Genomic DNA, 24,623 nt, shown 5'->3' on the forward strand with positions numbered 1-24,623 from the left:
GCTGTGCCAAAGGTTCCCAATCCCAACGCGACACCCCTCAGGCATCCCTGAGGTGATTAAGCAGGAGGGAATGTCTGCAGGGAGAGGAAAACTCAGCTGTCTAGATTTCTGTTTAAATCAAACACTGAAACAAACAGATGGAAGGAAAATTTGGTTCTGTAGAATGATCACATCAGACCTGTAGCTTTCGAATGGCTCAGTGGCATTTTTTCCTGTGCTTTCTTTGCCCTGTCCTCCACTAGCCTTGTACCTTCCCTGATTGTTGTTTACCCCTGAACTGAACTAGTTTGATTAGACATATTAGAAAAAAGCCAATTTGACAGAAAAGTGGCCAATTTTCTGTCAGGTCCATGAGTTGAACTGATTCGGGGGGGATATGATGGCAGAAGGTCCTGCAAGGAAAAAGATGTGGGCAGGGAGGAGTAAGGAGGAAAAGGGATCGACAGAAACCCCCAACTTCTCTATCAGGATTCAGACATTATATTGGTCGAACAGTATAATGAAACTTCACCTTAATGCCCTCTTGAAATTCAGCAGAAATTTCAGGATGAGGTCAGTGATGTAAAGGACACATCTGACCTTGTACTTTTTACTATGAAACTCAACGAAAGTTAAGACCTTAGTTTTCTTCAGGTAATTTTAATTTAACAAATGCATTGGGACATGAACAATTCTTAACTAGCGTTGAGTTAAAAAAAAAAATAGCTATTGCACTGGGCTGTTAAAAGTTTAATGCCCTATGTGCTGGCACTGGGATCCCAGCTCCTCTGGTATAGGTGCTGTGCCTGTGGCTACAGGAAGTTGCTAAGACTTATAATATTCCTAGAAAGCCACAAATGCACTTACTTTATTGTTCCACACATCACTGGCGTAGACAAGTTAAAATTGGCTGCACTTAACCACTCAGAACTGCCTGCTGTACACCAATAAAATTACAACTAATGCCTTTGAACCATCCTTTATTCATTTAAAAAGAAAACTGCACAGTGTTCTCCATTACGTCAGACAAGTAAAAAATAACTACCAGTGAATCACTTTTTTCAGGGCACCACAAACTTTTCAGCAGCTGAATGCTTTCTGTTCCTTTAAGACTGGCGCCATTTTAAGGGCTGCCCGGCACCAAGATGGCGCCGCCGCCCTCACTCCCCCCCCCTTCCCGCCCGCTCCCCTGTGGGGCGCGCCCTGCACAAAGATGGCGCCGCACCCCTGTCGCCATGCCCACCCCCAAGATGGCGGCGGGACGAGGCGATGGTGGCAGCGCCGGCCGGGTGAGGTCAGATCCGGGGCGGGGCCGCTGCGGGCAGGGCGGACAAAAGGCGCCGGAGCGGCGTAAGGGAGGGTGGGCGCCGCGGGCAGGTGGGTGCGGTGGGTTCCCGGCACGGCCGCGGCGGGCAGGTGGGTGTGCCGCGCTCCCCTCACGCCACGGGCGGGCTGTGGGGACGCGTCCCCCTGTGGGGTGATGTCCCGGAGGGGATGGGGTGGGACGCCGGGTCGGGGGGGGCGCGGCTGAGGGGGCTCGGAAGCGGCGAGCAGGAAGGATTTGCTGAGTAATTGGGCAGCGGTTCGGAGCCTCCGTGTGCCGCCGTCCCTGCTCTCACAGCGCCCGGGGCAGGGGGGTCCTCGCCCCGTCTGTGGGGTGAGGCAGGGCCGGGCTGTGCGCAGTGTCCCCCCAGCGAGGGGAGGACGCCGCTGTTCGTTACCTGCGGACGGAAGGGCGGTGGGGTTTATTTATATCTCCCAGAAGATGTTTTTTTATGTGTCCGGAAAGCCGCGGTGGAGTGGCGGGGGCTGGTGCCGAGGTGTGCGGGGTTGAGGCTGGTACCCATTGCCTGGAGCGGGGAGAAGGTCAGAGAGTCCTCCCGGTGCTGCCTTTGCGGCACTGTGGTACGGCTAAAATGCAATAGCTTTGGTTTGCAGGGTGTTGCTTCAAAGTCTGTCAGTCCGAATGGTAACTTTGGGATCAAGAGGAATGAACCCTCGGATATCTTCAGTATTATGCGGCTGGACTTTCTCCCACTGATGTCTGTCTGTTGTTTCTCATTTCTGCCTGTTAACACAACGCTCTCCGATGTTCTGCAGCACTCTCCTACATGGCTGGGAGGCTGGATGCTGGAGAGATCCCTCTAAGGATCTGCTCCCTTGCCTGTTTTCCCATGCCCTGTGCTGACATGCAGGAAGCACGGAAAAAAACCCCATCTCTGTTGTAATTTTTGTTGATGGTGCTAAACTGCTTCCACTTCAAGAAGAGCCGTGTTGTGAGTGAAGGGGGCAGTTGCTTGGATCTGGAGTGGTTAGGAGTGTGATCTGTGTTTTCTGATACCTAAAAGTTACATTTAAAGTGGATTAGGCTTTTCAGACTAGAAATTAGGCAGTAAAGTCATCTCTTTCCCCATCTGACAATGATTTGTTATTCTGCCTCTACTTGTGTAGCCTTAGTTGTGATAATAGCATTCAGCATCTCTTTTGGCTTGGTCTGCAACACCTGCTTTTTGGTAACTTCTGTTAGAATCACAGATACTGGAAATTCCTTCCTGCTGAGTTTTACTTGGCTCCTAGTGTTCTTGCCATATTTCCAGGTATCAGCATGTCTCTTTCTGTCTCCCAGTGACCCTCTGAGTTGTTTGTTGCTTCTTAGATACTGTTTGCCGAGCTTTTACATGTCCCTCTGTGATCTCGATCCCCACTTTTTTGCTGATAATCTGTGTTTCATTTCAGGGAAACTGTTCCCATGGCTTGTGGGGAGTGCAGCGGTTCAGCACTCGCTCGGGATCCAGCAAGTAGGAATATCAGCCACTTCCAGCACAGAGAACTGACGTGCAGATAGCAGAACCCTGCTGCAAGGTGAGGGCTCTGGGCCAGCTCTGAGTGGTCAAGCCAAAAAAAAAAAAAAAGACCTTGCTTAAACATAGATGCAAAGCACAGTGCATGAGATAATTGATATTGAGGAAAGGTGGAGTGGTGGTATTTAATTGTGGTGGTGTTAATTAAATTCTGGGTGCCCTTAGCTTGGAGATGACAAAGGAACCGAGCCTTGTAAAAAGTAGAATATAACATTATATAGTCACCCATAAAACTAAATCCTGGCCACATAAACCCTGACTTGTTACTGCACTGAACAGTAAATACAGAGGCTGCCTGGTAAATGTTTTGGTGACTGCTGCCTGGAAGGAATGCAGCTGAGAAGTAGGAGGAGCTGTTGGTTTGGTGGGTGCCCTTCCATTTCCCGTGGGCTGATGTTTGTCCTCCTGTAGAGGCGTCTCCAGGCAGCTTTTCCCAGCGCACTCACCTGTCACCTGTGTGGGTGTCAGTTGGGCAATGACAGAAACCAGGTGCAGGAATCTCCCAGCCTCCTTGGTTCTGCACTGGGACAGTGATTAAAGGCATTGCAGAGTTCTGTGCCCATCTTCAGGATGGGGAATTCTGTCCAGCTTGGCTGTGTTCTGAGCAGGGATGTGCACTGTGTTCATTCCAGAACAGAAGAAACCCCTCAGGCTCATCTGGTGTTCTGGCAGTTCACTGACCCTTTTCTTTTTTTAACTTTGTCGTGGTATTTGAAAACTCTTTTAATTCTTGTAGGTCAAAGACAACATGCATAAATATTTCCTTAAAGCATGCCAGAAGCCATGTGTTAAAAGCTAATGTTGCCATGCTTGAGATGTGAGTGCCTGAAGCCTTCCAGTGATGACTTTGTGAAGCTGGTTACATTATAGTAGCTGCTGCAGGCAGTCAGGAGAGATGGTCTGTGGTTTGGGGGTCCCTTGTGCTATTAAAAAAAAATAAACAAGCAGTGGAGGTCACATGTATCAAATTATTGCTGTTTGATTAGAGCGGACTTTGTAGAAGCCTTCATGTGCTTTTTCCAAATAGTAAAGAAGGTTTTTGTTTAGTAGAGTACTTCAGAAGCAAGTGTTTTTGTGTTTAACTGAGCTTAACTGGTATCTGAGAAAATAGAGGGGCACTGTCTGGTGAGTGGTGCTGGAGAAGGGTTTGTTAGGATTTCTGTGTGGGGCTCATTAAAGTGAGGGGGGCTGTGCACATCTATTGTTTTGGTGACAGTTAAAATTCAGTCTTCAGTTGCCATGTGGTGAGTCTCCCTTTATGCAATTTTACAAGTGTTTTCAAACCCAGCCTCAGTTTAGGCTTTGCACATTAATACTGAAGAGGCATTCAGCAGTCTACATGGTTTGGAGAATGTCTCTTGAATGCTTCCAATGCTTTTTCTTAAACTGTTGATGTGGTGCATGTCTTGTATTGCAACTTGAAATCCAGTTCCTATAGCTGGGTTATCTCTGCCCTTCCTACTGCTGTGAAACTGCTTTTGAAACTGAAAGGTGAATTCAGTCCTGACCCCCTTGCTGAAGTAGCAGTGCTGCCCTCACCTTGTGTACCAAACATTGTTACATGTGCTATAAAATTACCTTGGCAATTCACAAAGCTCCTCTAATGACTGCTGCTCCTGTAGCTTCAGCCTACTTCTGTGCACAGTAAAGATGTGTGCTGGTCTAGTTAACAGGTTCTCTTTTAGAGTTTTGCTTTTATCAGGCCTTGATGATGCAGGGTGAGGTGGTCTGTTTTTTATTAACTAATACAGTCAGAAAATGTTCTGAGCTGGTAGTCCTGAGGGCAAGCCCTGTAGGGAATGTATGAAGAGGTACTTGCTCCTCTTTGCTCAGGCTGGGACAAGATATTGGTGTGCTGATAGTTGATGTCTTAATTGTCTTGCATTGCTCTGGTCTGTCGTCTTTCATCCTGACTGGCTCATCTCTTGGAGCTTGAAAATAGCTGTGGTAACACCCATGGATTTGTGCATGTTGTGACAGTCTGTCATCAATGAATTAAGTTATCCTTGCTTTTACTCACTTGGAATTTATTGTTGACTTCTTATCTGCTGTTAATTATGCCAAAGCTCTGCTCTGTCTGCCCTTCCCACAGAGAACTGAGAGCAGCTGGTTCCTCGAGCTCTCAGTGCTGGAGTTCAGTGCTGAAGAGCCCCTCCTGCATCTGGTGAGCTGCTTGGAGCTGGTCTGGTTTCCTTGAGTAGTTACTAGCAGAATTAATTCAATCACTTTATCAGGCAGCACAAGGGACTGCCTCATTGTGTCCTGTTGGAGGCAGCCAGTTGTGCTTTTCCAGGACAGGTTCAATGCCCTGTCCTTGAAGCATTTTTGTTATGGCAAAGAGAAAATTAATTTTGGATAGGAAGCCTGTGGCCATGTACATTCATAATTTATAAGCTGACACAGCCATTTTGCTCTGGTTTACATCAGTGTTGCAAGTCATCTGATGGACTTAAATTTACAACACCAGCACACAGTCCCTGCCCCAAGTGTCAGTGATGCTGGGAACTACAGACTGTGCTCAGTTCTGTGCAGCTGGGGGAAAACACTGTCAGGAGGCAGAAAATGTGGCAGGCCAAGCTGAGTCTAGCATGGATTGTTCTGGTGGTGCAGCTGTTCTTCCTTCCCTGTGCTTGTCAGGACACGTGTGGCTGTGTGATGGTAAACAGGAGCTGTTGCACTAAGCTTGAGACTGACAGTCTTGCATCTGACAGAGTCAATTAATGGCTAGGTGTGAAGATGATAAAATACTACTCCAAATGTAGGTGGATTATTCTTTTTAACTTCAATAAAGACAATGTGACGCAGTGGGTTCACTTCATTGTGCTATGTCATGTGGCTTGGGTGGGGCTGAACGTTGTGAAAACCACCTTAGCCTGCTTTCAGTGTTGGGTTCACTGCCTGTTCCACCCTGTCAAAATGATAAATGACCCTTTTAACTTGACATGGAATCATAGAGTGGTTTGGGTTGGAAAGGACCCCAAAGATCATCTGGTGATCATGTTCATTTCTCTGCCTCAGAAGATGTTTTGTCCCACAGGAGGGTTTTATCTTTTTAAAGCAGAAGGGGCCTGATACAGGAATAATGGTTATCTGGGCTTTGGTGTCTGGCTTCACTGCTGTTTTGTTCTAAGCAGCAAAGGACAAAACAACTGCAGTTGTTCCATCTCTTGTCTTGGGCTTTTCCAGTTGATCATGTGGCTGTTCTTGAGCTTGGAAGGTTTTCTGAGGGGTGCCTGAAAGCAGCTCTGTTTTCAGCCTCCCTTTTTTCCCCCCTTCTTAATTCTGGACCTAGTAAACATGGGGGAGGAGAAACATAAATTCCCAGTCCCATTTCTGCCCAGTAAGCTCTTGCATTTCCTGATTTTTGAACAAAGAGCTCTGTGTCATGCCCTTCTTTAGAATTTCAGGTGGCAGCTTGCTGAGGAGGGAAGCTCTGCTCTGTTGAAAACTTACTGTAACGTGTTGTAGCGCGTTAATAATCAGGCCTGTAGTCTTGAAAGCATCACGGTTTTTATTTCCTCTATCTACCTCTGATGCTGTCAGCACCTGAACAACTCCCTCTTTCTCTGGGCTTCTGAGAGGTAAGAAATTCTGTCAGCAGGGTTTGACTTGTGCTTTGCAGTCCACAATTTAAAATGAAATCAACTGATAATTAAAATATGTGTAGACGAAACCAAAGGGTTGCCAGATTCAACATAAAAATTCATCCACATCTACTTACCCAGAACTGTGTTGTGAGACTAAATGTGAGGATTTTCTTAAAATCAGGGCTGTTTGTGCAGTCTTCTATGTGTCTTGAGGTTGTGCATATAAGTGTTTTCTGGCCAATAGCTTTGTTAGTAACAGAAAGGAGGAAAGAGGAGGCTGGATCAAGTATTCAGCAATGATGAGTCAAGCTGACAAACTGGCCAGTGAAACAGAACAGTGATGTTGTTTCTGTTCCCTCTGTCCTGAGCTGGATGTGCTGGCCAGCAGCTGCAGGCAGGAATTTGAAGTACTGTTCAGCTAGGTGTCTGTTGACAATAGGTCAATCTTCAGTTTTTGGAATTAAATGTTTTTGGATAGAGGAATTATCAAAAATCAGAGAATAGTTACTCTGTTAATTCATGTGGTTTGTGGGAAGCATTCATGCTCTCAGCTCTGTCAGCCTTTAAGAAGGTACTTGCTGCTTTTATGATGTCTGTCAGCTAGATGCATTTAATCTTGTTTCTGACTGGTTTTACTGTGTAGGTGTGGTTTGTTCAGAATGTCCCTGTTATTCCAACATGAGTGATTATCTTTCTCCTCCAGGTGTGTTTGGTAAAACATAGGATTAGTACTTGGTGATGCTTATGGTTGGCTGGAGGCTGGGTAGGTTTGGCAGGCTGGTTATGTAAGTCTGGAGCTGCTGTTCCTTCACTTGGGACAGCCTGTTCAGCATTAGTGGGGAGGCTGTAGGTTTGTGCCCAGCAGGCTGAGGCAGGGATGGTCCCTGCTGGGATGCAGATCTGGGTCCAGGTGAATTTGCAGGCCCTGAAGAGGTTTGTAGTAGCCAAACATGGAATGTGTAACTATTTCCAGGAGCATATTTATCTTGGCTGTATTGAGCCTGTTATATAACAATGGGGCTTTAACATACAGATCTTTTACTGAACAATCTCAGCTGTTGCTGCTCTCAAATGACCTGAGGTGGTTCTTTATTGGATATAGAGAAGCTCAAAGTAGTATTGCTTGATGTAGCTGAAACCCTCCAATGTAAAGTCATTTCTGAGGGGGCAGGGGTGGGGGACTGTGTGGTAGATGTGGCTGGTAAGTTGAGAGGAGTTTGGACAGAAGTTTTCATGTATCAGCTTATGCAAGTTTAGTAAAATCAACTTATCCTTAAGCACTCTCTCAGAATCTCAGTATTGATGACTTCCTGTGGCAGAGGAAACTTGCACATTTGCCTGTTCCTGAGCTCCAAGTGGAGGTTCTGCCATTTGAAGTATATGTGAAAGAGCTTGGACCCTTCTTCACCAACACTGCCCTGACACTGAACCTCCTTTTCTGTAGCTGTTTTTGTCATAACTCATTCACTCAGTTCAGGTGTTCTGTGCTCAGCCCTTGGTGAGGCTGCGTGCTGGAAGTGACTTGGCAAATAAAGCTTCTTCACAGTGAATATTTTGCTGCTGAGGTACCATCCTGGAATCCAACCCTTAAAAAGAGCAGAAGCTTGAAATCTCCTGTGTTCTGGTCCTGGAGATCTTTGTTTGCTCTTGGTCACAACGGAGGTAACTTTATTTCTGGCCAGCTCTCTTCATGCAAGAATTGTTCCCAGTCCTATGCCAGAGTAATGCCCTCCATGTAAATCCCTCTGTTCTACTGCCCATGTTGGGGGAGTTGGTGTTCCAGCTACCTGTGTGTTTTCTCCCTGTACAGTGGTGGAAATCCCAGTCCTTGTGGGAAGAATCCTTCTGTGCATGGGAGACTCGAGTGACAGAGATGAGCCCTGAGAATGTGACTTGTAGTCTGCTGTTGTCATCCACCCCAGCATGCTCTAAACTGCTCTAACCCAGCATGGAGAATATTGCAGCAAGAATCGTGCTCTAAAATCATTACAGGATGGAGTTCACAAAGTAAAGATGACATTTGATGACAAGATGATCTCCTGATGTAGAACCATCAGGAGTTAGAATTGAATTGCATGCACAGGGAATCTGGTGAGGAGGGATGTGACTTTCCCCACCTACTTTTTCACGTTTTTGCTGGGTAGTTTTCCCTTTCATTGCAGATACTGGGAATAAGGTTAGATGAGACAGTAAATTCCAGCTCCTGCAAAGGTGGCCCCTAGTTTTATTGTTCCTCTTTGGGACTGGAATGAATGGGGTCTCCACTGCTGCCAGAAGTGGGAATTTTCTGTCAATGTTCTTTTCTTCCCCTAGTGCCCCTGTCATTGTTCCTGGAAGGCAGGAGATTTCCTGCTCCACCCTGTTAATTGCTGACACTGAACTGTAATAGGTTTCAAGGGATGCTCATGATTTTTTTTAGGTGTCTTGTAAGTGCACGGTGTAAAGGGGGATTTCCTACCCCATGTGACTGGTAAGCAGAACTAGGGAGCCAGCTGTGCTAATTTCTTTTTGGTTTCCTTCCTACATATCCTGAGCTACAAATCAAAGTGAGTAAAAGGTTCATTTCTTGTGGGAAAGAGGCATTTTCTGGATTGAACAAATTGAGTAAACCCACATGTTTGCAAATGTCATGAGACCCCAGTTCCTGAAAAGAGCTCATCCCAGTTTCATAATCTTACTATGGAGGGTCTGATATTTCCTACAAGTTTGTCTACCAAGAGGGAGGAAGCAGGAAGGACCTTTGAGGACAAGTAGTATCAAGGCAAGAGGAAAGAGATAGCATATTTTTTCCCCTTGATATGGAGTAGAAGGAGTAGGTTCTTTCATGAATAGCTGTTTAACTGCTGGATTAATTTCAGGTGTTCTGGTGTGTAGAGAGAGCTTCTGCTTTATCCTGCAGTTATTATTTCTGTAGTACTCACAGACAGCTTTTCCTAAATGTACCTTGCACGTGGGCTCTCCTCTCCCTGGGGCAGATGTATTCCAAGGAGGAAGCTGAAATGCTTTGCCTGGGGCTTGCAGCAAGGCAGTCACAGGGCTGGGAGGGAGGCTTTCAAAGCCTTGTCAGGCTCCTCTGGCTGCTCAGGTGCTGTCCAGAAGAGGTTCAGCTTTGGCTGCTCCCTCCCCTGTGGATGCACAATTCTCCTGCCCTGTTTAGTGCAGTTCCTTCTGCAGAGGTGTGTCAGCCACTTCTCTGGGGTTCTACAGGACACTTTTTTCCTCTGACAGTGCTCTACATCACTGTTTTCATCCCTTGTTTGTGATTTTGCTGGTTGATCATTAATAGATTTGCTGTTCCTTGTTTTACTGAATTTGTAGAACAGGTAATACCACTTTTTTCTCTCAAAATTACCCCCAAAAGGAAGTGGAATTTCCCCAGTATGGCTTTTGTGATGGACTAATGTAGTGGTGGACCTGGATGGGCAGAAGGAAAAATTTTACTTCAGGAATGGTTTTCATCTATCAATCTACCACCTGTAATTGCTTGAAACTTTCCCAAGCAGCGCTGAGCCAAAGCTGTCATTTGACCACTTATTGTTGTAAACAGCAAACCAAAGAATAGGGTTCTGTATTTAGTGTCTCTAGGGAATGTGGTGCTTTCTGAGTTCACATTAGGAATGGCTTTCTTTGCAGTTCAGTGGTGGAAGTTAATTTTAAATAAAAACTTGAATTCTACCAAAGCAGGTGGTAGGGGCACCTCCCCTAGTCACAAAAGGCTTTGTCTCAACCAGTGATATTGAGCTTTTGGCCCTCCAGGACTTGTTGGACTGTCTGTACAAATGAAATCTTATGGCTTGGGATAGCATGCTTGAATTTTTGTTTTCTCCTTTATACTTGAATTGTGTGAGTTTGAAAATCACTGAAAGACTAATGCTTGTCTTGCTCCTGATCTCTGCTAGAAGGATGCTGTGGTGTTACTGCTTTTCCACTGTCATTAGAATGAGTTACAGTGGCTCCATGTCCTTCTGAGTTACCTGTCAAATAGGGGAATTTTGTGAGCTCCATTATCTATGGATCAGTCAGGCTTTGGGGCTTGTTGAAGAGCCTGCTCAAAGTTTCATCTGCAAGTCTGAAGGACAGAATAAGCACTGCCATCAGGCCTGTGCTTCCCAGAACCTTTTGATTTCCTTTGTGACACTTAAATCCCTGCTGGGATGAACTCTAGGTTGATCAGAGAAGCAAATTCTTCGAAGTATTTTTCCCCCTTCCTCTGTTTCTGAAGGAAGGCAAAAACCCAGCTGCTACAGCATTTCAGTACTGAATTTCTCAGAAGGCAAGTAGCTAATCTTTCCTTGGAGAATTAACATAAAGGAAGGAAGCCAAAATTACTTAATTGGAAAAGTCATGATGTTGAGCAATGTTTTTTCTCTTTTCCAGCTTGTTTTATGAATGTCATAAGGAGTTGCATCAATGAAGTGGTTCTAGGAAACATAACTGTGTTGTATGTAGATATTTTTCCTTGTCCCTTCTGCCATATGCAGAATTTTATGTAGAGCAGTAACAAACCAATGATAAATATGGTCTGTGTGTAGATTTTATCACTTCTAACAGTGCTGGCAAATTCCTTCATCCCTGAAATAAAATCCCTGGATAAAACAGTAAATTTCCAAGTACTGGTCTGGTCAAGGGAGTTAAGTCTGCCCTGTGAGCTTTCTTTGAGTGTCTTACCCCACAGACTGCTAACAATAAATACCAGTTCTGAGGTTTTGTGACAATTTGTCAAGGAAGGCTGAACAAATGTCACCGCCTGGGCTATAGCAAATGACTCACAGGCAGCCTCATTCATTTGTCTCACAGTTACTTGAAATTGCATCTCAGCTAATCCCAGTTTTGCTATGCCAGCACTTAACATGTGTTTTCTCATGCCCTCTTGAAGAGCAAGACAAAACTCTCTAAGCTGTTTCTGGTTTGCTTCCAGGTGAATCATGATTCCAGTCACCGAGCTGCGCTACTTCGCTGACACCCAGCCAGCCTATCGCATCCTGAAGCCGTGGTGGGACGTGTTCACGGACTACATCTCCATCGTGATGCTGATGATCGCCGTGTTCGGAGGGACGCTGCAGGTCACCCAGGACAAAATGATCTGTTTGCCCTGTAAATGGGTTACCAAAGACTCTTGCAATGACTCTGTCAGGGGATGGACAGTGGCAGCCCCGGAGCGTCCCTACTACAACACCAGTCTTGTTTCCTCTGCTGATTCGGGGCCTACAGGGATCCGATACGATCTGGACCGGCACCAGTACAACTATGTGGATGCGGTGTGTTATGAGAACCGTCTGCACTGGTTTGCCAAGTATTTTCCTTATCTGGTGCTGCTACATACCCTCATCTTTCTGGCTTGTAGCAACTTCTGGTTCAAGTTCCCAAGGACCAGCTCCAAGCTGGAGCATTTTGTGTCTATTTTGCTTAAGTGTTTTGACTCTCCATGGACAACGAGAGCATTGTCTGAGACAGTGGTGGAAGAGAGTGATACCAAACCAGCATTTGGAAAAATGAATGGCTCCATGGACAAGAAATCCTCCACGGTCAGTGAGGATGTGGAAGCCACTGTTCCCATGCTGCAGAGAACAAAGTCTCGAATTGAGCAAGGGATTGTGGACAGGTCTGAGACTGGTGTCTTGGACAAAAAGGAAGGTGAGCAAGCCAAAGCACTCTTTGAGAAAGTGAAAAAGTTCCGTACTCATGTGGAAGAGGGAGACATAGTTTATCGCCTGTACATGAGACAGACCATAATAAAAGTAATCAAGTTCATTCTGATAATTTGCTATACAGTGTACTATGTCAACAACATAACGTTTGATGTAGACTGTAAAGTGGACATTGAGAGCTTGACTGGCTACAGGATGTACCGCTGTGCTCATCCTTTGGCCACTCTCTTCAAGATCTTGGCTTCTTTCTACATCAGTCTGGTGATTTTCTATGGTTTGATCTGCATGTACACACTGTGGTGGATGTTGAGGCGGTCACTCAAGAAATACTCCTTTGAGTCCATCCGGGAGGAGAGCAGTTACAGTGACATTCCTGACGTGAAAAATGACTTTGCTTTTATGCTCCATCTGATCGATCAGTACGACCCCCTCTACTCCAAGCGCTTTGCTGTCTTTCTGTCAGAGGTGAGTGAGAACAAATTGCGGCAGCTGAACCTCAACAATGAGTGGACTTTGGAGAAACTACGCCAGAGGATCACCAAAAACTCTCAGGATAAGCTGGAATTGCATCTTTTCATGTTGAGTGGCATTCCTGACACAGTCTTTGACCTCATCGAGTTGGAGGTCTTGAAGCTGGAGCTTATCCCTGATGTCACTATTCCCCCCAGCATTGCTCAGCTCACCAGCCTTAAGGAACTGTGGCTCTACCACACAGCTGCCAAAATTGAGGCCCCAGCCCTTGCCTTCTTGAGGGAGAATTTGAAATCTCTCCACATCAAGTTCACAGACATTAAGGAGATTCCTCTTTGGATTTATAGCCTGAAGACACTAGAGGAGCTTCACCTGACAGGGAATTTGAGCGCTGAAAACAACCGGTACATTGTCATAGATGGACTGAGGGAGCTGAAGAGGCTGAAGGTGTTGAGAATGAAGAGTAACCTCACCAAACTGCCACAGGTGGTGACAGATGTTGGTGTCCATCTTCAGAAGCTTTCCATCAACAATGAGGGCACCAAGCTCATTGTCCTCAACAGCCTTAAGAAGATGGTCAACCTGACAGAGCTCGAGCTGATCCGGTGTGACTTGGAGCGCATTCCTCACTCTATCTTTAGCCTCCACAATCTGCAGGAAATAGACCTGAAGGACAACAACCTAAAGACTATTGAGGAAATCATCAGCTTCCAGCACTTGCATCGTCTCACTTGCCTTAAACTGTGGTACAACCACATTGCCTACATCCCCATGCAGATAGGCAACCTGACCAACCTGGAACGCCTTTACCTGAACCGTAACAAGATAGAAAAGATCCCCACCCAGCTCTTCTATTGCCGAAAGCTTCGGTACTTGGATCTCAGCCACAACAACTTAACTTTCATACCCCCAGATGTTGGACTTCTTCAAAACCTGCAGAATCTGGCTGTGACAGCCAACAGGGTAAGTGAGCAAAGAGCTAAGCTGCTGTGTGAGGAAATAGTGCTGGCACTTCTGTTATCTGTGTGATTAAACATGCTACAATGGTCTGTGGATACAACTGGCACTGCTTTTGTAGCTCTCTGAGGGGTTTATCTAAGGCCAAACATTGCAGATAGCTCCAGGGCAAGCCTGTCTTCCAAGAGTCCTTGTCCTGTTGCATTTCTTCTCTCAACAGTGAGGCTGCTTCCAAGTGCCACTTAGAGGCTGTTTAGAAACCCTGGAGGTCAGTTGTTTCTCTGCAGTTGGAAGCATGTAGTCTCTAGATTGACATTGATTTTGGGCTTAAAATGGACATCTGAGGAACTGTAGCCTTAATCTAAAACTATGTGTTTAAACCTGCCTACTTCAGACATGTACATACACTGTGGGAGCAGCCATGTAGGGAATGCACATCTGGCCTACAGCTTTCCTTAGAGTAGTTTGCATTTGCAGAGAGTGCTCTGTAGTTTGGTCTTGTAAACATGTTCTTTTTGTTTCAGTCTAAGTGCAGAGCAGATAAGAGAGGATGACCAAGTGTGCTCTGCTGCCTGATTACCATAAGATGTTTCTTGGCTTTTGTTGAAGGGTATTTATTTGCTTAAAGCAAACTATACCCATATCTAGTTCTTTGTTTCTTTTTTTAAGACTAAGGAGACTTCATTTACCATATGTGACAAACCTGAAGCTTTCATTCATTCTGTCTGCAAATTCCTGGGAGACTTTTTCCCTTTGAGTTTATAATAATCTTAAGTTGAAAGAGCCTCTAACACAAGTACAAATACCAGACAGATAATTAATTGCTTCTGGTTTCTTCTGGGACCAAGCAGGATTGTCTGGAGCAGTCCTAGTTTTCACTGTCATGTATCAAGGTCCTTCCCACTATTGGCAAGATCAGTTGCTGGCTGAACACTGCCAGATTGCTTGTGAGAGACACAGAACAGCTTTGGCTTTTCACAGAAGTGCTCTCAAATCAAGTATTTAATTTCTAGTATATTTCAATATTAGACAGGGTTCCTAAAACTCCAGCCATAAGTTGAGGTTAGTGTCTGAAAGTTTGTGCCTCTGCAAAGGGCAGACAAGGAGCAGTCATTCAGCAGCTCCAGCTGAACATCTGCTCACTGGGGTTTCCTGGCACTGGAGGATTATGCATCTGTTTGTGTGGGTGGCTGAAGCTGTGGTAAACTTTGTGGTGTGTTACTGTTTAGAACTCAGATACTTCTGCACCATTTGCCTTCTGGCAGCCTTCCTAGCACAGCTTCCCAAGGGTTAATCTGCAGTGTCCTCTGCAGTTTTGGGGTGGAGCACTTCTTGGATGAGTGGAGTTAGAGGCAGTTCCATTTCCTGCAGCACAGTGTGGCACCACCCATTTCTCTCTGGGAAAAAAAAACCCAAAAAATCATGAAACAGGAAAGCTGGAGCAGCCTTTGCTCCAGTGGGTTCAGAAACAAAAGGTGGTGAGGACCCCATGGAACAGCCAACCTGTGCTAGGTACCTGGGCAAGCCAGAATTACTGACAGCCTGGTTACTCCCCGTAAATGATGACAGCACGAAACACAAGGATTGGTAGACTGGCACTTTCCTAGTTGAGCAGTGTTAGTAAATAGAGACTTCTGGAGTTGGCTGGCACTGCTGTCCTGTCCTGGAAAGCAGGCTGTTCTAACACATTGCTTCCTTCCTAAACCAATACTTGTCCCTCAAATAACTCTATTATTTTTAAGAGTCTGTGATCATATGTTGCTGTTTGCAAAACACTCCAGTACCAGTAACAATGACTGCATTGAATTGTCTCTAATTGGTCTCATTTCATCTTGGCTTTTTCTTAGATAGCTCCTCATTCAGAATGGATTACAGGCTAATTTAGCACAAATGATATGCTACATAATTTGAGTTTAGAGGAGTCATGTTTGCTTTTAAAGGCAAACTATAGCCTCCAAGCTGAGACTTTGTATTAAGGGGAGGATCCTGAGTTGCTGCATTTAGTTTCTAGCCTAGTGTTTGCTAAACCTTAGCCATAGAAAGAAATTCTTTGGGAAGACAGGACTATCACAAGGATTTGCTAGAAATAAGGCTTACTAAATTAGTGATTCATGGTTACCTGAAGGTGGTGCTGGGAAAGCTAACAGCTGCTGACTTAGTTGTTGTTTTATTTTTGGCACTGTAAAAAATCCCTGTGACTTGGAGCCTAGAAAGTCTTTGCAACATTTCGTAGCCCTATGGAAAGGATGGAAGAAGATTCCTGGTTCTCAGGGCCAGGAGGTTGGGCTGTAAAGTGACAGATATTACACAGGTACAACTAGTAGTCCTGATTAAATCCAGTCTTTGTGCAGTGTAATGTCAATGTAGAACGGCGTCTTAAAGCAAAGGAACTAAGATCCAGTGACAGAATTAAGGATTTGGGATGGAAAGAAGCCAGTACAGATGAAAGCATTCACAGTGTAGCCCAGCTGTGAGCAAGTTTCTGGTCCTCTAATCCTGGAGACAACATCTGCTTTAGCCACCATCATTGGTGATCTCTTGTAACTAGTGCAGTGTCTGAAAGAGGAATCCATACAACCATAGCACTGGGAGCACCCAAAGCAGGAAGCTCAGAAAGCAAGAACTCACTCAAGGGAGAAGTGGATGATTGAAAATGACTCTGTAAATCTTGGAGCTTCGTGTTGGCTTGTTGGTCACCTGTGTCTGTTGGTGACTTTGCCTATGATTGGTTTCTTTTGTTTCAGATTGAGAGTCTCCCACCAGAGCTGTTCCAGTGCAGGAAGCTGAGAACCTTGAACCTGGGCAACAACGTGCTGCAGTCGCTGCCGTCGCGGGTGGGAGAGCTGACCAACCTGTCGCAGATCGAGCTGCGCGGGAACCGCCTGGAGTGCTTGCCCGTGGAGCTGGGGGAGTGCCCGCTGCTCAAACGCAGTGGGCTCGTGGTGGAGGAGGACCTGTTCAACACCCTGCCCTTGGAAGTCAAAGAGCGCCTCTGGAGGGCAGACAAAGAGCAAGCTTGAACCCCTGAGAAAAGGGGAAAGCCTCTGATCAACTAGAAGGAAGCAAAAGGCCATTTCAGTCCCCTTTCACCCAGATGCTCCCCTTTCTCCGCTCCAATCACTATCAAACTGGCCAAGGAGTACTTGACAAACATGACTCTGAATGAGTCAGCTTCTTGCCTCAGATGCAGGATGGGGGAGGCTTGGGATCAGGATGAGGATCAAGACAGATTAATTGGCCTCTGAGCAGGGCCCAGGGGGAATTAGAGGTGTTGCTGTTCTTCTGAACAGGAATTGGGGTGAGGTGGATGGTGCTGGTGAGAAGAAATGACCTCTGAATGGAGGAGAAAATGAATATGGGGATTGCTGCATTGCTCCTAATAGGGCTTGTATGTGTCAGGGGCTGAGGGAGTCGAGTGTCCTGCAAGCAAAGATCAAGAGACAAGAAAACCTCTTGAACCTCCATCTCTGTGACAGCTGGACTCAGATTCAGTCAGTGAGCCCCCAGACTGGGGTGGGATAGGACACAGACAGCTGATTTTATCTCGATGCTGGCATTAGGATTTGGGAGATAAACATCTCGCAGCTGCTTGAAGGCAGATTTTTTTTTTTTTTACTAATTTTCTTTCCCCTTTGCACACTCCCCACCTTCTCCTCTGCCCCTGGAGAAGGAACCAAACCTTTAAGATTGCACTACTGTAATGGTTTCAAGTCACTTTCTTGGGTGAGTAGATCACAGCGTCCTTCTCCAGCTGATGTCCTGGAGGCACTGACACAGTTCCAGAGCTTTAGCCTGTTCTGAAATGGATGGTTGCAGTGCAGGTGAGAGATCTGGATAAAAAGCAGTTGGACTGTCTAATCTACTCTCTGAAGCATTGAGTTGCTTCTGGCTTTTTAGTTCCAAGTTACTTTTTAATTGCTGTTATTTTGTTGCATATCAAGTAGAAATGTACAACTGGCCAGTGTGTCAGGGGCTCTCATGGGGCTGGAGAGGAAATTTGGGCTTCCTCTGCACCTCTTGTCCCCCATTCTGCCTTCCCCCAAAATTAAGTTGTTAAATTAAGTTGTTGAGTGCTCTGCCAGTGTTTTTCACAGATGCAGTCTAGAGAGCTGTGTGATTGTTCTCTTCTGTTGCTCCCCTCACTTTAACAGCTGTCAGTTCCTGTTACACCTCTTGACCTAAATAGGAGGCTAATGCTGATTGAACCTGGTGCTGGGAAAGAAATCTTGTCCTCTTGTTTGTTCCTTCCCTTTTCATTCCCTCAGTGTTAAGGAGGAGAATGAGAATCCTCTGTGGACTGAGCTCTTCTGACTTCCTGAAACAGAGCAGCCTTTACTGAAACAAGTTCAACCTGTTTGGTGGTATTTGTCAAAAAACCCCTCAACCTTCTGGGCTGGCAGAGGTAGATAATGTGTAACAGTTACTGATTATCTTGTCCTTAAGGTGGGGTGGTTAAGATGCCTCCAGGACACAAAGGTTTTCGTTTTTCCATCAGAAGGAAGAGGAGGCACCTGGACCTACAGGTCCTGCTTGTAACATTCTGCATCAGGTTGGCTCCAAGGTGCAGTGCTGCAAGCTGGGGGATGAGAAGTTTGGAGGCCTCCCATGTGTACAGAGGGGGAAGCTCCATCCAGCTCCAGAGTGATTCCTGACAATCTGCCAGGAGTGCCCTGGCTTATCACCTGGCTTGTGGTGATCCCGTGGATGCTGGGGCAATAAGGCACAGTGTGGCTCTCTTCATCAGATGTAAGATATGAAATATATACTAAATATGCTGAAACCATGAACAATGTTAACTGGACTCTGGATTTATTGATGTTCAGATGCTTAAATAAAGCTACATTAAAATCAGGAGATCTGTTTATAAAACTGCTTTTAAGAAAAATGTAAATCTTGCTTCCCTTAGTGCATTCATTATGAAACATCTAAACAGTCCAGGGGATAATATAATTAAATCTCCATCTGGGAGGCAAGGTACTGTAAAAGCTTTTCTGGCTTCTAATAGGGTTAGTGTCTTGAAATTGTGTTAGAGCTGGGGCCACAGCTGAAAGGATGGGGAAGGACTGATGTTGATTGGATTGTATTTGTATTTGCCCAAGCATTCTGGATCACAGAAAGGACAGAAATTGTTAGGTTTGCTTTGTTTCCTGAGTAAAGCATGAATGGCTTCAGGCTTAGCTACAGAAATGCTGTTTTCTAGTCAGTTCCCTGTGGTGGATGTGGGGGCTGTTTGGATGGTAGGAATGGTGGGTGCTTTTCTCCTTAGTCTGTGCTAAAAGATAGCACTAGAGAATAACAGCCCCTGAATGGAGATATGGACTCTGTTTGCTATTCAAGGCCACTGGGTGACTGTTTTATTACTCATGTGTTTTAGAGCAGGAAGGGCTGAAAGGGCAAAGCACCCCTGGGAGTTTCACCTGGCTCACAGGAGCAGTGAGATGTCTCCAGGATGCCTAGACTGGAGATGAGTGCTTTGACTTTTGATTCCAGGTGTGGTTTAAGTTATACAACCTAAACTTTGCACAGCTGGGTTAGAGTTTCTATAAACAGCCCCTGACAGTATGCTGCAGTGCTTCTAGAAGCTTGCAATGCTCCTGAACAGCTCTGAGTCCCAGCAGGATGGGTGAACAACAGGCTGTTCTGCCAGAAGGGAGGGACTGCCAGCTCCAGTGCTGTGCTCCTGCTGCTTCCTGAACAGAGACTGCCCTGGGCCTGAGGTGTGCAAAGCAATTGTAAGACAAGCTGGTAACTGATCATGCATGAAAATGCCAGCTTTGTGCTGCTTTTGCAATAGTCCAAGCTTAACTCTGGTTGTGGCTGTTAGGGCTTGAGAGCTCCCTGTGTGGCAGAATGGGGATGAGCAGTCTGATAATGTTTTGTACTGGACACACTGGACACACAGAGTGACACAAATACATTGTCACTCTGAAAGACAGCAATATGCATTATTCAACGTCTGATATGTGCTGCTTGGTCTTCCAGAGTATGTCTTGTATGATGAGATGGAAAAAGCTTTAAAACTTCCAAGGGTAGGATCTAGACCATGAGTCCTGTACATGTTTATCACTGAGGACTGCTGCAAAACTCAACCCACAGCAGAGCGAGTCACTTCCCAAACTTTTCTGGATTGCTCATTCTGTGAGGGATGTCCTTACATCAACAATCCATCCTCACTTCCAAGTATTCAATCCATGAATATTATTTTCCTTCAAGTTTCCATCAGACTGAAGGTTAGGGGGTTTATTTCTGAGACAGATCAGTGCATTCACAAAAAGCATTGAGTTTAAGCAGACAGTCACTGCCCTGGTCAGTGTCTTGTTCTCCTGACAAGCTGTTCAAAACAGTTGCAAACCAGATTATTTATTAGCTGCTAAGCCAGACAGCAACTTGAATTAAACCCACCTGTTTCCTTAATAGCACTTCTGAGCTGAACAAGTTGTTGGAGATCCCAAGGATGCTCATCCCATTTTAGGATTGAAGGTTAGTGACATGCACTTTACCTTTCCTGCTAAATACCCAAAAAAGTGATAAGTTGCAATTCATTATTTTGAACCAGCTGAAAGGCAAGGAATACAAAACCTATTAAATGTGTAAAATTGTGCTGTACCCTGACACTGTGCACTGGAATGTTAGCTGAAGCTGTTCTGTGTTTCAGATTGCTTTCTGATTTTGTTATTTGATCCCCAGTTAATTTAGCAGCTGGAAGTATTTTACTCTGTCAGTCTGAGTGGTTAAATAGCTGTTACAGGTATCTTTCATGATGTGCTGTTCTTTCATATTAATTGTCACTTCTTTTTAATAGCCTACCTCATTTTTTATTTTTTCTTATTACCATTTATACACTCTATTTAGCTCACTCCATTTTAATTAAAGTTCTTGGTGTTCATTACTGCAAATAGTATTAAGTGGCTTTCTGTTGCTGATCCACATGAAGTCCTCTTCTTTTTTTTTCCCTCTTAAACAATTGATTCCAGGAATTTTGAGAACAATAACATCCTTTACAGAGGATGAGTGGTCTGGAAAAAAAGTTTCAAATTTTATTGATTCTTAGGCTGTGACATTGTTTCCTTTCCTTACCTCTTTTCCTGCTTTAGAATGGAACTCGCATGGTTTGAGTTCCTTGGATTTTTAAATGTTTTTTCAGTCCTCCTTCAGGGGAGGAGTAACTTTTTTCCCCCTCATCAATAGCTGTGCCTTCTCTATAGATCTGTTAGTGGAACATCTCCCCAGAGGCACTTGCTCTCCCTGGAGTGTGTTTGTAGCAGTGCCTGCCTGAAGCCAACTCATCCCTTGGATTCTTTTTCTTTCAACCCTGGAGGGATTTCCTAACTTGTGGGGTGATTTCTCACTGCCAGACAATTCTGTCATACTGTAAGCAGAGTCACCTGCTCTGAAGGTCACCTAAGGTAAGGCTGTGGGGATGCTGACTAGGAAATTATTGCTTAAACTTCATTTTTAAAGTTTTTCTGCCATTTTAACCCTACTGATTGGCCACAGTGGATAATGTAATTTTCCCAAGCATGTGCCAAAAGTGAATGAGTTTTCTGTCCTACCTCATTCTAACAGTGTACAAAGCACAACTGGAATGGGGCAGGATTATTAAAGTTTAATTTGGACCCTTTTCCCTCCAGCTATGGGTTAATATTAAACTGCTTTGGGAGTATGAAATTCTCCAGAAATCTCATATCCTAAATCCAGTTTCCAAAGTAGCAGCACTTGAATTGCTGGACCCCAATGGCAAAGGTCAGCTTCGTGTGAGTTCACACAAAGGCTTAATTTAGGATCCCTGGAATTTTCCATCCCTTCCTCCATTTCCTTTAAAGGAATTTTATTTGACAATGGAAGAGTTTTTCTGGAGGAGGTTTAATGAGAAGGGGGCTACTGAGCCTGAGTCATCTTTACAGCTGACACATGTGTCCATTTCAATAAGTCACTACTCATGGCTTAAACATGGTTCACTCCCATTGTGTAAATGCACAAGCAGGGCTGTGGTTTGGCATCTGGGACCCGAAACTTGGTGTAACATTTCAGAATCATGACATTCACTTTGTATGTGGGATTGTTTGGGCAGCTGAACAACAGCACCTTCCCCGTGAGCACTGAAGGCTGCTCTTGCTAGCTCTCAAAGACTTGTACAACTGGACACTTCACCAGAATAAAAGTTTTAATTTGCATTTTCTTTTTATGTCTCTGTTCTTTGGTGTTTCCTGTCTATGAAGGCATTCAGCCTTCCATGATGTCACTTTTCAAAAGACAGATGTTAATAATTGCAGCTATTGTGTAGGATTATTGGGTTCTTTTGCTCATTACAAAAGTCCTAGTGGATTATGACAATCCTCTATGAATTAAGTAGATGTATAAAAAAGAGGTATTGCTCCGTGCCAAGCTGGGGCTGTGTCACAGATTTCACTATCACTTTACAAGTGTCCAAAACAGTTTCTGAATTTAAGGCTGTTGCCATAGGAATTGTCTTCAGACTGGTAAATTATTTCAGTTCCTGCCTTCCCCATGGGCTCCTTAACTGGAAATGCTGATAGATGTGTCTTTCCCAATTCATGAAGTGTTACAGAGAATCAGCCTGTGACTTGCAAAGAAAATTTGAGTGTCTGTGCAGCTCTTTTATTGTGTAGAAAGGTGTTTCTCTTGAGTTTTGCCTTCCCTCACTTCCTTTGTCTGTGACTACTTGACCACAGTGACATTGGCCCCACTTCACAGACAGAGAACATAAGCAGGCTTTGAAACAGGTAAGTGGGAGCTCCTAATGCTGCTTATTGATGAGTTTTAATGAAATGCAAGACTGAACCCCAAGAAAGGAGAGGACAGTGTCCCTTGTTATCTAAGGCTTACCTGGACCTCAGCTCCTTTTGGCTGGTTTACCTTTTGGAGGACTTACCTGGTCTTTGAGGGGCTGAGGAAATCATGCTTCCTTTGCTCCTTGTTTCTCATTAAATATTCTCTCACTTGTTGCTGATCAGAGACTTCAGGAGAGGTGAGGTGGTCCAGTGGAAAATTTTCCTCCTTGAAAACCCTGACAGCTCCACAGCAGCAGTTTTGGTGTGAGTGCTGAGCTGCTTGAGCTGGCTGGGCTTCAACAGGAGCCCTTATTGGGGTAATTGTGCCAGTCCCAAAGGCATCTGAAACACTTGATCTGCACCTTTCCTACAGACATGGGCTGGGCTTTGGCAGCCTCCAATGGAGCTTGCCAGAATTTTTGCAGAGCTGGCAGGAGAAAATGTTGAGTCTGCAGAAAGAGCTCTTGTAGGGGGAGGAAGGGAAGGAAAAGGAGCCATTTCCCAGTTTTGTCTGAGTACTGTCAGCCTTTCTGTGTAAAATTATGGGGAGAGAAGGCTTTACAATGGTGGCATCCTTCTCTTTGACTTTTTTTGGGCATTGTGTGGCCAGAGTGGTTTTTCTCTTGCTAGAAAGGTCTTTCTGAGCCTCAAAATAGGGGCATGGCTGGAACAGGAGGACTCTTAAGGACAGACATGGAGAGCTCCTGGAACCAGGATGGGTTTTATCTCCTGGTAGCTGCAGTGTTTGCTGTGATCTGCTGTTTATATTGCTCAAAACACTCCACGGAACAGGAAAACTGTGGTTTGCTGCTGTGGCATGAACCAAAACAGCCTCTGGAGTCATGGTGTGTGTGTGTAAGGAGGGGAGTGGAGAGGGTGACGTGATGAGCTGCTGGTGAAAACCACCCTGTGTGGGACTGAGGAGGACGTGACACCACAGTGACGGAGGAGAGGGACTGGGGAGTGGCCTGGGAGTGTTTCGAGGAGTGTTTCTGCGGGATTGCTGCCTCCTGGGGAGGGGTGAGGTGGGTCACACAATCAACTTGCAGGCAACAGCCTGCAGCTGGTTTTTTTCCCCCACTGATCATGCATCTTCTTTAACAACTTTTCCACTCCATCACTTGGTGAGAGAGTTAAGAGGAAGGAGGAAATACTGGAATATATTCTTGAGCTTTGCAGCACTGGAGACTGACTTTTTTATTCTTTTTTTTTCCCCTCTCTCCAGGTTTGTAGTCCAATGATTAAAGTCTTTGGTAGAATGTAGCTTTTTAAACTAAAAGCTTTTTAAACTAAAATCCCTCCCTCTTGGAGGGATTTCTCCTGTGCCCCTTCTGTCTGTGTTGCTCAACTCTCATCCCTGAATTCGAAATCTTCCTGAATTCATATGCTCCTGTGTACAAGGAAAAGCCTGAAAAAAGTTAAACCCCTAATTTCCTCTTCATTAAAAAAAAAAAGAGAGTTTTAGTAAGGTATGGAGGGATTTTATCTACAATTCCCTTACAGAACAGAAAACTTTTTTTTAAGCAACTTCTCTTTAAATAGATTTTCAGCTGCTAGGATGTAAACACTTTGCTGTGAGCGTTTTGCATTCCTTCCTTTTGCTGGGTTTTCCTTTGGCTGGCTGTGTGATGCAAGAACACGCCCCCACGGTGTTATTTTTGTGAAGTGCTGCTCCGAGGGTGTTTTCGGGGTTTCCTGTAGGAGCCAAACACGTTTTCTTCTAGAGACAAAAACCTTCCCCAGGGATTCCGGTGGGAGGGATGTGTTGGCTGGGAGCGCCACCGCTGGGCTGGCAGCTGTTCCTCCCTCTTTGCCTTTCAGACCCACTTTTTGCATTTTTGCTCTCTGGTTTGAACTTTGGGAGGATTTGGCTTTACTTAGTTGTAAATATTACATGGACTTCTGGAGCTGCAGGACCGTGAACAGAGCAAGTGAGTGTGTAAATTACCAGAAGCAGCCGTGAATGAAAATAGAAGTACTTTCTATGGGTTTTACCAAACCCTCAGTGAAAGCTCTTTACCACATTTTAGTCTGTCACTTCCTGGGCTGTGGAGCCCTTTCAGGGGATATGCTGAAGTGCTGGCAGGACTCACTGACTAAACAAAAAGGGTTCTGTAAGACCTTGAATCCGTACTTTAAATTTGTTCTAAGACATCTTGATCTTTTCTTCACACTTGAATCTTATTTAAACCCCCCTTATCTTACTTACTCCTGTGATTACCAGTTTAACTGCCCTATTTTTAAATCTGGGTTATTAATTAAAAGTGATTCCTCCTTGGAGCTCAGATATTCATCAAGTCTGTGATTACACTTGAATAGAAAATTTTT

At 45.0% G+C, this 24,623-nt stretch overlaps 1 protein-coding gene across 2 annotated transcripts; it reads left to right on the forward strand.

Moving 5' to 3' along the window:
* Positions 1-1,287: 1,287 nt before the first annotated feature.
* LRRC8A (leucine rich repeat containing 8 VRAC subunit A) lies at positions 1,288-21,677 on the forward strand. 2 transcript variants are annotated; one of them, XM_063174870.1, is made up of 4 exons: positions 1,288-1,356; positions 2,716-2,841; positions 11,346-13,509; positions 16,248-21,677. In XM_063174870.1, exons 3-4 carry the CDS (start codon positions 11,353-11,355, stop codon positions 16,521-16,523), a joined length of 2,433 nt encoding a protein of 810 aa, XP_063030940.1. In that variant the 5' UTR covers positions 1,288-1,356; positions 2,716-2,841; positions 11,346-11,352; the 3' UTR covers positions 16,524-21,677. The 2 variants fall into 2 exon arrangements, with proteins under 2 accessions (XP_063030940.1, XP_063030939.1); XM_063174869.1 differs by having other exon boundaries at positions 1,325-1,395.
* Positions 21,678-24,623: the final 2,946 nt, after the last annotated feature.

Source organism: Melospiza melodia, chromosome 22 (genome assembly GCF_035770615.1).
Source record: "Melospiza melodia melodia isolate bMelMel2 chromosome 22, bMelMel2.pri, whole genome shotgun sequence".
Lineage (NCBI taxonomy): Eukaryota > Metazoa > Chordata > Aves > Passeriformes > Passerellidae > Melospiza > Melospiza melodia.